Here is a 14,328-nt window from a genome sequence, read left to right on the forward strand (position 1 = left end):
GAGTCCCTTGTTTAGGTGACATTCCTGAGCCCACCACAAAATTCCTTTTGAATGCAAGGTATTATTTGAATGACAGTGTCCAAATCCTGGCAGTGCTGTGTCCATAGATTTTTGAGATACCATTGTAGCTTCCTCATATGCAGTTTGGCATTGGGAAGCACCAGAATACAAGATGCCATGAACCCTAAGGCTTGAAGGACTGTCCTTGCAGTCAGCCCGACTGAAGAGATAATTGATGGAAGTAACTGGAAAGATTCTTTTGTTTGTCCGGGGTTAAAAGGCCATCTGGCTGCTGTATTCAGTCTCACACCCAGAAAGCACATGTCTTGAGAAGGTACTAGACTGGACTTTATTTCGTTCACAGAATACCCTAGGCATCTTAGCACTGCTATGACATATTCCAAATGCTGTAGAAGGTCTTCCTTTTCTTAAGCCAGAATCAGGCAGTCGTCCAAGTAAGGATAGATTTGAATTCCTTTTAGCCTGAAGTAAGCTATCACTGGAGCCAGAACCTTTGTGAATACTCTGGGCGCAGTAGATAAGCCAAAGGGCAATGCAGAGAACTGATAATGAGAATTTCCAGCTCGAAATACTTTCTGCAACTTAGTCTTATAGGCACATGAAGGTAAGCTTCCTTGAGATCTAAAGTTACCATCCAGTGATCTTTGCCCAGCAGAGGTAAAAGCTGTTGTAACGTCAACATTTTGAACTTTGGAATGTCCAGATAAGTGTTGAGGATAGATAAATCCAAAATTGGTCTCCACGTGTTCCCCTTCTTTGGTACTAGGAACAGGCGAGAATAAAATCCTAGGCCCCTTTCTGGCACAGGAACTGACTGAATGGCTCCTATTTGGAGCAACAGAGAAATTTGCTTGCGAGCCTCTGTTCTTTGTAGAGGAGGAATGTCTGGCATGCCTTTGAAAGGAGGCAAGGTATGGAAATAAAACCTGTAACCGTGGTGAATGATATCCAGAACCCATTTGTCTTGGGTAATTAAATCCCAATTTTCTTTGAAAAGAGACAGCCTTCCTCCTAGAGGTGCCGCCAGGCGAGAATGTACTGGCAGCTGAAAAGGCAGGTCATTGGGTCTGCTTACTTAAAGGACTGACCCCTGCCCTCACCAGAAGTCTGAGCAGGTGAACTCCCTGTCCTAGGCCTAAAAGAACCTTGAGCTCTGCCCCTACCATGTCTAGACCTACCCCTAGACTGGGAATCATAAGCAGGATAAGTCCACCCCTTAGTAGGCCAATTTCTACTAAACTTTGGAGGCTGCACCTGCAAAACATCCTTAGCAGTTTGCATAGACTTAGCCTTGTCCTCCATTTTCTTTAAAACTGCTTCCACAGGCGAACCAAACAACACATCAGACTGTAAAGGAGCATCCAAAATCCTTGTCTTAACATGCTCAGCTAAGTTCTGATCTCTCAACCAGGCGTGCCTACGAAGAACAGAACCAGTGGCAGCCACCTCGAGGAGGCCTGCACAGCATCAAAACCACACTGCAAAGAATGCTTTCCCACTTGTTCAGAAACATGAACTAAATCCTGCAGCTCTTTACACTCAATACCTTCAGCCAGAGCATCCACCTTAGACTTCAATTGTGAAAGGAGATAATTTTGATATTTTAACATATGAAACTGACAATTCAACGCCTCATGGCTAAAGTGGAAGAAGTGTACACTTTCTTTCCCCATCTATCCAAAGCCCTTGCCTCTTTATCAGGAGGAACAGGATTTTTAACCACAGAAGCCTTCACACCTTTAGGCCCTGAGAGACAGTTTCTGGGTCGCCCTAGGACTCTTAAAAGATACTTATGGGCTTCAGGCACCCTATAGTACCTATCCGGGTTTAACTGGGGCAGGAGGCAAAGAATCAGGATTTAGTGAAGCCTCTGCAAAAACATCTTCTACAACATTCAGAACAGGGTATGGCTAAAGGCCTGTAACATGTAGGGTAAAACAAAATTCTCAAGAAAACCTCTTCCTGGAATCAGAGAGAAATCTTGAGACTTTTAAACCACATCTTTCCACTCCTCTGCCCTTTGGGATAGGGTCTAGAAGGAAGAAAAACGGACTCCCACAGCAGACAGGGTTTTTCCTTCCTGTTCACACCTGGTGAGCGTGTCTTTACCCAGGTCCAAAACAACGAGGATCCATCAAAGGAGTTAAATGAGTAGACTTAAAGGCCTCTGCAAAATTACACAAGTGCATCCAGGAGTGCCTTCTAAGAGAAACTCCTGAACCCGCTGCCCTCACCCGCTGCCCTCTCACTCCATCCACCGCATAAGATATCAGCCTCATGGAGGAGTTAACAACAGAATTTAAGGTAGACATCTCTGCACTAAGCTTATCAGATACTCAGATCGCTTACCTTGGAGAGGATCTCCTAGCTCTTTCAGGAGATCTCTGGAGCCTAGTGAAATGAGAAAAGGTAGTTCAGCGATCTGAGTGAAAAACACCGCTGAAGAAAAGACACGCGCACCCGTCCATCATGTCCATCATTCGAGACTCCTTGTTTGGATGATGGAGTGAGAAAATTCAGTTAATTCCTTTTTGCTGCCACCACCATGGCATCTACTGGGCACGCCCAGGAGAAAATCTTTGCCCCAAGGTGCCTTGGTGATAGGAATTTATTAGGTCTTCTAGGAACTGGTTCAACAGTATCAGAAGATTTCCACACCTTTCAACTCACTAGATCCAAAAAGTTTGTCAAAAGGTGGAGACACTCCAAGAGGTGGAGGGTTGAGACCCGAAGCCTAAAGGTACACTGACTTCTCACTGGTAAGTTTGTCAAAAGGTGGAGATACTCCAAGAGGTGGAGGGTTGAGACCCAAAGCTCAAAGGCACACTGACTTCTCATCAAAGAGGTGGTGGGTCAGCCTCTCTGTTTCGTGATCTTAAGGATATCTATCTGCGCCTCTGTTTCAGGATCTCTAGATATCTTAAGGAGATATCAGAGGATGACTTGGGAGACTCTTCTGACTCCTCAAGGTCAGTGTCTGATGTTAATGGACTCATCAGGGGAGTCAACATGCTTCCTCTTACAAGTTTTCTTCCAAGGGGGCTCCTCAGAAGGATATTCTGGGGAGACCTCGGAAGACTGGGCACCACTCATGGAGGGATCCTGAGACTGCGAGTCTCTGCTGTGTTGGATGAGAGAAGGTGCTGAGACTGAAGTTGGCGCTTTAGGGGGGAAGAGTGTCGGTGCTCCTCATTGGAACTGAAGTCTTGGACAGAACACTCCTCATCAGCTCGAAGGCCAACCCCCTCGGCTCCGAGGACACCCCTTGTTCTGAAGGAGCAGAGGCAGTCCTCTATACCAAGGAGATAAGCTCCGAGAGAGAGGGGTCTGAACACCAGCCAAAGCATCGCACCGTAAGAGTGGACCTAACCAAGGTATCGGGTCCAAGCGTCCCCCTCGGCCTCACCAGAGAACTTAGGACCACAGACCCCACGGACGGCACTGTAGGTGCCGCAGTGATATCAGATCGAGGAGGCCCACAGAGGTAGCTGGAACCAACCTTTCCACAGCAAGTGACACCGACATCTCTGCCCGCGGGGTGGCTGGGAGGAGGGAGAGGAGATAGGGGGGTGTCCTGGCTTAGTAGGCTCTGGAGCCCACTGGGATGGAGCCAAGTAAAATGCCAGAAGTAACGCCGATGTCTGCAGGAGTCTGCACATCACTCCCTCAACAGCCTCATCAGAAAGGCTCCTAGAGGACCTGGAGAATAACGTGGGGGAACTAAACCGCTGAATAATTGGTGATCTGAGTGTTGGAGAAACCAGACGAAGTTCAGCCGACTGGCTCCGAGACACAGATTCAGTTATCGGCTCCGTGATCTTTGGAACCAAAACTGATTGCTCCACATCAATAATCTCTGTCGGCACCTAAACCAATGGAGCCAAAGCGGAAGTAGTCGATTTAGAAATTTTCTCTGGCAGCTCCGACAACACCGAGTGAGTGGGAGACCCGCCTTTTTGTAGGTTTAGCTTTGTCTTTTTTAGATGATGGTGGCTTGGAACTAGAGGGGGAAGAAGCTAATTCTTCCTCAAAAAACTGCTTTAAGAGACCTTTCAATATGTTTATTCTTTCTCTCTTGAAGGACTCGAGGACTAAAAGCATGGCAAAAGGAACAAGATTCTTGAAGGTGAATAGCACCTAAACAGTATACGTAAATAGTATGCCCATCTATCAGGGCCATTTTTTGAGCGCACTTGGTACATTTTTTAAACCCAGAAGGCTTGTGGTCTTTCAAGTCTTTAGACATATCTGAAATCAATACTGATATCTAAGACAGACAAAAAAAAAAAAGTCACAAGTGAGTAGAGCCAAACACAAAAACAGGAACTACCTCTAATTTAAATGGTTAGCCTCGAGGAAACAACAGATAGGTATACACTAGGTCCTCTAACTTAAACGGGCCTAGCCCTAGAGGAAGAAACACACGACAGACAGAGGACTAGGTCCTCTAACTAAAATGGGCCTAGCCCTGGAGAAAGGAAGAAAACATGAGCGACAGACTGAGGACTGGGTCCTCTAACTTAAACGGGCCTAGCCCTTGGTGAAAAAAAGCTTTGAGAGAGGAAAACAATTAGGCAAAGCCCAATAGCAAAACAAAACCAAACAGTGAGTGCAGGGATACAACAAACAGCCCTGCAGAAAAACGGCCAAGAAAAAAACAGCAAAAAACACAGCAAACAATGCTACACAAGGTCTTGAACAGACACCAGGCTATAAACGAATACTAGAACAGCTAAATAAAACTTTTTTCAAACACTATAATTTGAATAATAATAAAAAAAAAAAATTCCATTTAGCCACGGCCAAGAAGCAGCACTTCTGAACTCGTCGAGCGGCAAACGAGATCTGGGATATGTCAGAGGTGCATGATGGGATACCTCCTTGCCACAAGCCAACCAGAAGACTTTCAGCTAAAGAATTGCAGAGTCTGAGCTGAGGATTGGCTCCGAACCCAAGTGTAAGAATGAATCCAAGATAGGACTGCAGAACATCAAAGGTTTATCTTTTGTCCCTGGACACATTTCCAATCTGGCAGATGTCTTAATAAACTTTAAATTGTTCATTAGCTCTTTGAACTTTAAGTTAATTTATGGATTTGATTATTTGTCTCATAACTGTGTGACATCTTTAACCAGAAGGAGCACTTTTATTCCTATAGTAATCCATTAATAGCAGCTTTTAAAGAAGTTGTAGTAAATGATGTTTATCAGTTACATCCTACTAACAACAAACGTTTTTATAATCTTAGCTATGAGCAGTTATCAGCAATTAGTTCCTTACTCTCAAATACAGATATAGTTATAAAACCAGCCAATAAGGGTGGGGGAATTTGGATTCAGTATATTATAACAAAAAATGTTGGATTTATTACAAACAAGTGATTATGAACCTATAGTTATTTCTATTGTTAAAAATAATATTTATGATATGCACTTAAATGGTCAAATCACTTTGGAAAATTTTGAATATTTTCATGTATCTAACCCACGTATTCCTTTTATATAAAGAATTCCCAAAATACATATTATCCTTTTTTAACCCTCCCATTAAGGCCTATGGTCTCCTCCACTGGTTGGGTTACAGAGCCTATTTCTAATTATTTAGAGTTTTCACTTAAAAAGCTAAGTTATTCTGCAACTATTATCAAGGATACATTTGATTTTCTTGTACATCTTCTTCATTCTTGATCTAAGGTGTATAATAATGCTGACAGCTATTTTGTAATGTTAGATGTTGATGCTTTATTTACGTCAATATCTAATGATATAGGTATAGATTTTTTTGAGAGATTTTATTCATTCTATTTTTCCTCCTGTAAAAACTGAAGCCATCTGTTCCCTTATTGACTTGGTCTTATGCAATACTGTTTTTTTGTTTCACAATTCAGTATACAAGCAATGTAAAAGTGTTGCCATGGGTAGTCCCATGGCAAATAGTTATGCTAATTTGGTTGTAAAATACTGGGAGGTTAATTGTGTGTTTAATAAGGCTAAGAATCCATATTTGAATAATTTATTTTATAAATGTTTTGTAGATATATTTTTTAATTTGGAATGGTGCCTTAGATTTTTTTTTATGATTTTTATTGAATATTTACATTCTACCACTGACTTCTTACGTTTTAAATATGTAATTAATTTTAATCAAATAGATTTGTTAGACATTAAGTTATTTAAGAATGTCAATAGAATTATATGGACTACTTTATTTAAAAAAGAAGAAAAATACATATTTGCACAGACATTCCATGCATCCACCTCATATTTGTAAAAAGTCAAATCATTTGCACTGTTAGATTAAATACCAACTTAGATAACATCCATCAACAGATGTCTTCTATTACCAATGGCTTTAAAAATAGAGGCTATAGGGATAATGATTTATAAAAACGGACTACTGAAATAAAATGTGATGGCCAGCATTTATGTCCCATTTTTTCTGATCAACACACCTTAAATAAAAGGAAACACAAGGGGAATTCTAAAGATATAGTAAAAAAGTTCAGATGTATTTATACCTTATGATGCTAACACTAATAAAATTACAAATATAGTAAAAAAAACACTGACCTATGTTAAAATATATTCCAGTTTTTCAAGATGTCACCACACAGAATTTAACATTTGCTTACAAAAATTATGTTACAAAGAACAAATAAAATATACTAATTATAAGTTTATACAGAAAAATGGTACTCTAAGTCATAATTGTCAGTTTTGTAAATATGTTGATATAGATACATCCTTTACGCACCCAGTAACAAATAAGCTTTTGAAACTCACTAGTCATGGTACTTGTAATACTAAAACATTATTTATATATCTAGATGTTCACAATGTGATGTATTTTACACTGGTAAAACTAAAAGGATGTTAAAGGATAGAATATGTGAACATCTATCTGAAATTAGGAGATAATTAGATACTAATGCTATGTATAGACATATTAGAGAAACAGATGCTTCACACGTTTTTAGATTTTTAATATTACAAAATGTTTATCGGACCATAAGGGGTGGAGACTTAAATAATTATACAGAAGGTTTAGAGAGTAAATGGATTCTTAAATTTAGAGCTTATGTACATCCAGGTTTAAATGATAATTTCACCTTAAAACCAATTCTTAAAACTCTTCAGTCAGAAATTAAATGAGTTATTTACACATTTTTATGTATTACATATTTATATTGTGTTTTAGAATTTTTTATGTTTTATAGACATGTTTCTTTAAGGGTTTTATGATGTTCAAGTCGTATGATATTTAATTCCTTTAAATGTCTCTACTGCTGTTTTTAATCTGTTTGCCTAATGAAACCTTTGGCGAAAGTTTTGTAACTAGCGAGCATTAGATAGTTTCAATAAATATTATATTTTAACAGAGCTTCATGGTGCCAGTAATACTATATTTTATCTTTTTACCATTGATCCGTTTGCTAGATCGACCAGTCCAGGAGAGAGGGACTGGGGTTCTGTTTAAGCTGGGCAAGTTCCAATGGAGGCTGAAGCATGATTCCTTTGCAGGAGAAAGGCTAACACTTAGTAGCAAGGGAAGGGTCTCTGCATGTCAGCATCACAGGTGGTGATACCCTGATATTATCCATGCTTCACCCAAAAGCAATTTCCATCCCCTGTATACAACCATCCCTCATCCTCATAAATGAGGCCAGCCTTCAGATTTCACTTCTCTTAAAGGAGAAGAGGCTGTTTTAGGAGAAATGGAAATACATGGATATCAGTAAGGAGAAGAGGCTGTTTTATGAGAAATGGAAATACATGGATGTCAGAGGCAGGGGAGAAAAGGTCAAAGAACATGGATCTTCAACACGCGACTGCCCAACACAGAATGGCTTCAGGACTAAAGAACAGTAAGTGTGGAACAGAAAAAGTCCTATTAACTACAGACCTGTTACCATAGTAAAAGTGGTAGAGAAAGTCATGGAGAAACACCTGATGGGAAGGCTGGCAGTACTTCTTGAGAACAACATTCTTCAAGACAGCAATCAATAAAAATTCATGGTTATAAGCAGCTGACAATCAAATCCTTTCCAGTTTTATGTCAAGATTTCAGTTGAACTTGAAAAGGAAATATAGAGATAGTCTACTTGGACTTAAGCAATGCCTTTGAACTGGCCTCTAACAGAAAAATAATAAAAAATCTGGAGAGGTTGGGGGCAGTGGCAAAAGTAAACTGAATGCTGGGTGTGGCTTCAGGAGAACTGAAACCTACATGACCAGAGTTTCAGTAGTGGTATGACTGCTGGAAGAGCTAGGAGAAGGTGAGAGGGTGGAAGTAAGAAATATGCATTAACTCACCCATCCAGAGGGGAGAGATTGGGGGGAGGACTTTCCTTGGCACACCACTGCAGTAAAGCATCGGTATAAATTGTATTCTGCAAAGGCAAGGCTTTGGTTGAGTTGCACGTAGAAGCATAAACAAACATACCATAAGCCCATTGTCTGGCTTCCTCTTAGATGCTATGGGCATGCACAGGATGGGGAAATCATAAGCTTGAAACTGCTATCGCCCAATGTGTAACAAACAGGCCATATAAATTGTAGGGTATGGCGGACTAAAAATTACTGGGGACAAAAAAAAAGGTTCCAGCTGAAAAGAGGTAATGCTTCAACTCAACACAACCTTGGTCAGACCTGGGTACTTTCTGCAGTTCTGGAGACCATACAAGTTTTAAAAAAAAAAAAAAAAAAATCAGGTTACTAAAAAGTTTACCGGGGAAATGTACCAGAATGATTCTTGGGACCGAGTGGAAGGAATGAACATAGGCCAGAGAAGTTAACACTCTTCACATCTGAGACCAGAAGATATGTGAGGACATAATACTGGTGCACAAGATCATGTCTGGGAGATGTAAAGGTATCATTCTGAACAGGAAGGACACAAGCAGCAGACTCAAGGGATTAACCACTCTCTCTCTCTCAAGTACTTTTTACAGAGAGATTTGTGAATCCAGGAATGGACTTCTGGAATGGATGATGGAGGGGGAATCCATAGCGACATTGAAGACTGCAAAGAACAAGTATATAAATGATAATCAGGAAGGCAGGGGTGGAGAAGAGGAAAACTGTTCAATACACTTAAAAGGGCATATTAGATAAGCTTATAGTCTCCTTCTGCTTAATAAATAAATATAATATAATACAATTCTACTTTGATATTCTAGCACTTACGATAGACAAAAGAAAATAATCCGTGACAAAGGAAAAGAAAAATGATACAGATGTTGCAGGGTGGACATGCACATTTTAACTGACTCAGATCTATTTAGTTCTTAAAGCACAATTACATCAACATAACTGATACAGTGCTGCAAAATATTTAATCAGAACTTCCACATTTAGTGTTAAGGTAATATATACAACATTTATGATACAATACTTACATTTAGAACACACAGAGATGAAAATGTTTTGGTACAAAAGTTCACCAGCAGTTGTACACACAAATGTGGAGAGTTCCACAGCATGGCAAGCCATTTTCTGTTCCTGTTCAAGTGACTGACTCTGTCTGCAGCAAGCATCTGCACATATCTGACTGTTGTGTACAAGGCTTCTTCTAGATATTTTTTATTACCAACATAGTCTAGATAAGGACAGGCAGTAACAAAAGTAAATGGGCTAAAGGATTAAGGCAGAAAGCAGGAAGGTCAGAAAAATTAGTTAAAAATAGCAGAGCAGAGAGAGTCTTCGCTACTTGTTCATTTTGACAAAATTATGTATGGAGTAATAGTCGCAAACACTAACCAGTCTCCAAATTAAGTTAATAAGCACTACTCTGATCTCTTGTACACAATGAAAAAACAGATAAAGCCTTGAAAATCCTAGAAATATCAAAAGCTGAGACACTCCAGAATGTGGTATAAAGCACAGGTAGAAAGCCAAGCTATACCACTGATTTAAGGCCATTTCCCAGCCTTACCTATGACGTCAGAGACTCGGCTTTAGTGAAAAGTCTTGGAAGATGCAGGGTCAGCTATGGGAAGTATAGGACCGAGCACTTCAGGTGGTTCTCCTTCACGCAGAGTGTGGAAGATCAGTGTATTTGTTACTCCTTCAGTAACTCCCTGTGGAGAATGGAAGTTGCAGACTTTTGTACAATTGGAGAGGGGCAGTGAGCTTAAAGGGTGGTACCACAGCATGTGTGATTAGTGAAAGAATAATGAACATTTTCCTGATCACATCAGATCTCAGCCCACTTACCCAAAGCAGTACAATGAATTTTGGTTCTAGCTAAAGGTCACCCTATCCTGGCTTGAAGGAGACATGCATATTAATGGATCAACAGGCTTCAGTGGAAGTCTTTCCTTAGTGGCTACAGCAAGGATTGTTTCATGGGGTATAGCTCCAGCAGGGCTTGACATGATGAAATACTAGTAGCAGGATGGTACTGATCAGCTGTGACTGAGGGTACACATTCTGTGTTCAGTGTGTAGGTGGAAAGGTCTGCTGAAACAGCAAAGATAATCCTATATTTAAAACACGTAGACAGACCTCTCAGAATGTTTCTTATACATTAAAAAATTATACTGATTCCCAAAACAGACAAGCATTTGATGAAAATTTAAAAATCTGTAAAATGGATACAAATTTAAGGAAATTAGGCTGTCTTTATAATATGCTAGAAAAAATTGGTTTGCAGATTCAACGTCGATAATGACTACCAAGTATTAAAGGATGAATTTGGTGATAAAATTCTGACAAAGGACAGTAGAATCTATATTCAGACTTTACTGTATGCATTAGGCAAATGCTACCAGCATCTTAAATTCAAGATACAGAGATACATTGTAAACAAAACAACTTATGCGTCTCCTATTCAATACAAGTATTATCAGTGCTTGATTCTTTGTCATCACTCATGCTGCAGAATTTCAAACAGGCAATATCTACAGTTAAGAGCAAAGAAGAGATGCTAAAGAAACAAGTCTGAGTAAGGCCATAAACATTAATGTTCTGAGACTGTATAAGTAGAACAGTTATCATCTATTCTTGTCACAGATGTATTCTAATTACCAATAGTCAGTTGTTCAAGGACTGCTTACTGATTTCATTAACATTTGCTTCTCCATGGCTAAGTAACAGAAATATATATATAGTTTTTTTATTTTAACATAAAAAAGTGCATCTTATATTTCCAACCTGATCTCTAAAGTCCTCCGGGAACTTCCACAGCACCACTGGATCTGTAAATAATTGACAGACGGCATTAATCAGAAACGAAGGAACAGAGTTTTACAGTCAGAGCACATTAATATTAAAGAAAGGATCAGATTTAAGCTCACAAGCAAGCATGGAAGTGGTTTCTCAAAAATCAAAAAGAGGCACTAGATTATTCACAAGAATCTTTTTTTTCAGAACCTTAGCAATTCTTTATTCATTCATTTTAATAGAAGACCTTTCTAAACTTCACATATTTTATAAGGTTGTAAAGCATAATTCAGATGCTGAAATAAAACTGCAAGAATAATTTTTACATTTTACATTACTCAAAAAAAGAAAAAAAACCCTTTTCTTCAAATGCTTAAATGTCTGCAAGTTAACTAATTGCTTCAGTGATTAAAGATATGTAACACAGCAATTATTAAATTAAGTAAATTACAATCTGATAATAATGATATGGGCTGCCACGGTGGTGCAGCAGTTAGCATTGCTGCCTCACAGCAAGAGGTTCTCCGGTTAGATCCTCGGCTGGGGTGCCTTCTGTGCGGTGTCTGCATGTCCTCCCTGTGGTCGCATGGGTTTCCTCTGGGTGCTCCGGTTTCTTCCCACATCCCAAAGGCATGCTGTAGGTGGATTGGATACTCTAAATTGGCCCTAAGCGTGAGTGTGTGCGTGTGTGTACCTTCCGTGGAAGGTTGGGCACCGGGCTGGCAACTCGATACCGTAAAACTGCACTGCCAATCATGAGCGGACAGGTGATCCACTGTGGCAACCCCAAACCGGGAAAAAGCAGAAAGAAGACGACAATCTGAGAATAATGATCTAATAAAAACTGGCTACTTGTTCCAGAACCTACCTATTTTCAGTGAGAATCATGTTCTTTAGAAGATATTAATTGTACGTAAATGGCAACAGTTTGAAATGCAGTTTCCTCAATGTCAGGTTAAAACTACAGGACAGCAGTCTACTGAATCTTTAATTACACATGTTGGCTGAGTATGGCAAAGTGCCATTTTATAAATGTTCCCTGCAAAACTGTTCAGGTACAAAGATGAATGTACTAGCTAAGATAGTAAAGAGATTTACTCTAATCTACAAGTTGGAGTATTACAGAAAGAATATGAAGCTCCGAAAGCATCACTCTGCAAGGCAACAATGACATGTAATCAGTGGGATCCACAGTACATCATCATTAAGTTCCTATAAAGCTTGTCAAAACAGCTGCAGCTCACTATAATTTAACTAACCTGCTACAGGTAATATGTTGGAAGAAAAGTCAGACAGCTGACTTCCCCATAATTAAACTACTACTACACAAGGCTTTTAAAATGAACATTATTACAGATTAATTTCGGGCCTGGTATAATTATGGTGTATCCCGCAGCAATACAATACGTGTCCAGCCCTGAATCCTTTCTAAGAAGCAGAATCAATTTATAAAACAGAATGCTAACAGGAAGTAACTATTAGAGGTCATAAAACAAGGAAATAAACTACTAACCTTCAACTGCTTAACACATAATGTTAGTTGTGCTCACACCAAGACTTGCAATACCTTTACAATTAATAATTGCTATGTTAAGCTGCAGCACAGTATGCATTGAAGGTTTTTTTAATGCATGCCTCTGATATGAGCCAAGGCACAAAATTAGTGAGCAAGTGTCTCTGCATAGATATGTACAATAAATCCTTTATCGTGTACCTGGTGGCTACTTACTGCACTTAAAAATGCTTGAAATTAGGTGCTCCTTGGAGAAAAACAAAAATAAAAATCAGCTATTGTCATTATTAGGTTTAATTAAAAACCTGGCAGCATCAAGCAGCCAGGTGATCTTTTCGATTTATGGTAAGAAAGAAAACAATGGTCATAACATGTTTGTGATACTAGTAATCCCTGCAATCAGCGTGGAAGGCTGCTTATCAGTGGGAATTCCAAACCAAAGCAACCCAAACACTTTTATTTTTTTACTTTTAACCTACTTAAATGTGTCTGCCAGTATTTACACTTTTTGCAGATGCTCACTATTGGTTAGTACAAAAATGTGTCAACTAATGCCACTGTCCCTCTCAGTTTTCCTGTTCCTGTGAAGGAATCAGCCAATTCTGTCTTTCTGCAAATGGCTAATGTACTCTTTTTTGCTGGGAGCCCAGAAAATATTAAACACAGACCAGGAAAAGACCTGCAGACACAGAAATGTTCAGTTTTTAGTTGTGGCGTAAGAGCACAAAGAAGGTTTGTGACAGCATTTAGGAGTAAGTCAATGAGATTAAAATTCATATTGTTGTCATAGTCATCCAGTTCTTATCAGAGGAGAGTCAAGGCAAGTGCTTCAAGTATTCACATTCTGATGTCCTGAATTAAATATTTCAAAGTGACACCCTTTTTAGTAGAGCTAAATACAACTGCTACTTCAAGACCTTATTATTTTAAACGCACATAACATGGCTGTCTTAAGTTTTGGGATACCCCAAAAGAATTAAGAAGGCAAGATTCCCAAGTGGAATTACATTTCAGGTTCTCAAATCATAGTAAATGGAATCCGTACATCCAGGAAAGGATTAAATTAGTGAAGGCCATTCACAGAATTGGCAGATAAGGTCCCTCAGCAGAATTAAACTGAAAAGTACACATGCGACCAAGGGAACCAAAATAAGTTAAGTGTCATGAGTGTTCAAATCAAATACCGAAGCTAAGCGGGGTCTACAGCAGGTTTAATGGAAAAAGGAGACACCATGGCATGGCTAACAGGGTCAATGGGTCCCAGTAGGATAAAGTCAACAGTCTTCATTAAAAGTAATAAGGTACAGAATCTGCCACCAGCATTAAAGGAGCTGGAAACCTAATTACAAGTACTTATTTCATGGAACTGGAAACTTACCCCTAGGATTAAAAAAGCTGGAAACCCAATTATAATTGTGTTTCATAGATGTACAGCAAAACTAACCAACACTCAGTAAACATAACGAAGTAACAAGTTATTCCATATAAGAAAGTTCAGCCTGTTTAGTCAAAATCTAAATTTAAATTTTTACTACAGACAGACACACATTTGCATTTTACAGGAATGATGATAGTGGTGGGCCTTTAAATTTTTAATTCCACTGCATCCATTAATACTGGACTTAACAGCAT

General features: G+C 39.2%; 1 protein-coding gene across 2 annotated transcripts in view; it reads right to left on the reverse strand.

The window, feature by feature from the left end:
* DENND1B (DENN domain containing 1B) overlaps nucleotides 1-14,328 on the reverse strand; it is a 3,525,330-nt gene that overhangs the window by 2,367,300 nt on the left and 1,143,702 nt on the right. For both annotated transcript variants that reach the window (XM_044080248.1, XM_044080247.1), the window contains exon 3: nucleotides 11,175-11,218. In XM_044080248.1, the coding sequence (XP_043936183.1) occupies nucleotides 11,175-11,218 (44 nt within the window). The remainder of the gene's footprint in view (nucleotides 1-11,174; nucleotides 11,219-14,328) is intronic.

Source organism: Protopterus annectens, chromosome 8.part0 (genome assembly GCF_019279795.1).
Source record: "Protopterus annectens isolate FY-2018-M chromosome 8.part0, PAN1.0, whole genome shotgun sequence".
Classification (NCBI taxonomy): domain Eukaryota; kingdom Metazoa; phylum Chordata; order Ceratodontiformes; family Protopteridae; genus Protopterus; species Protopterus annectens.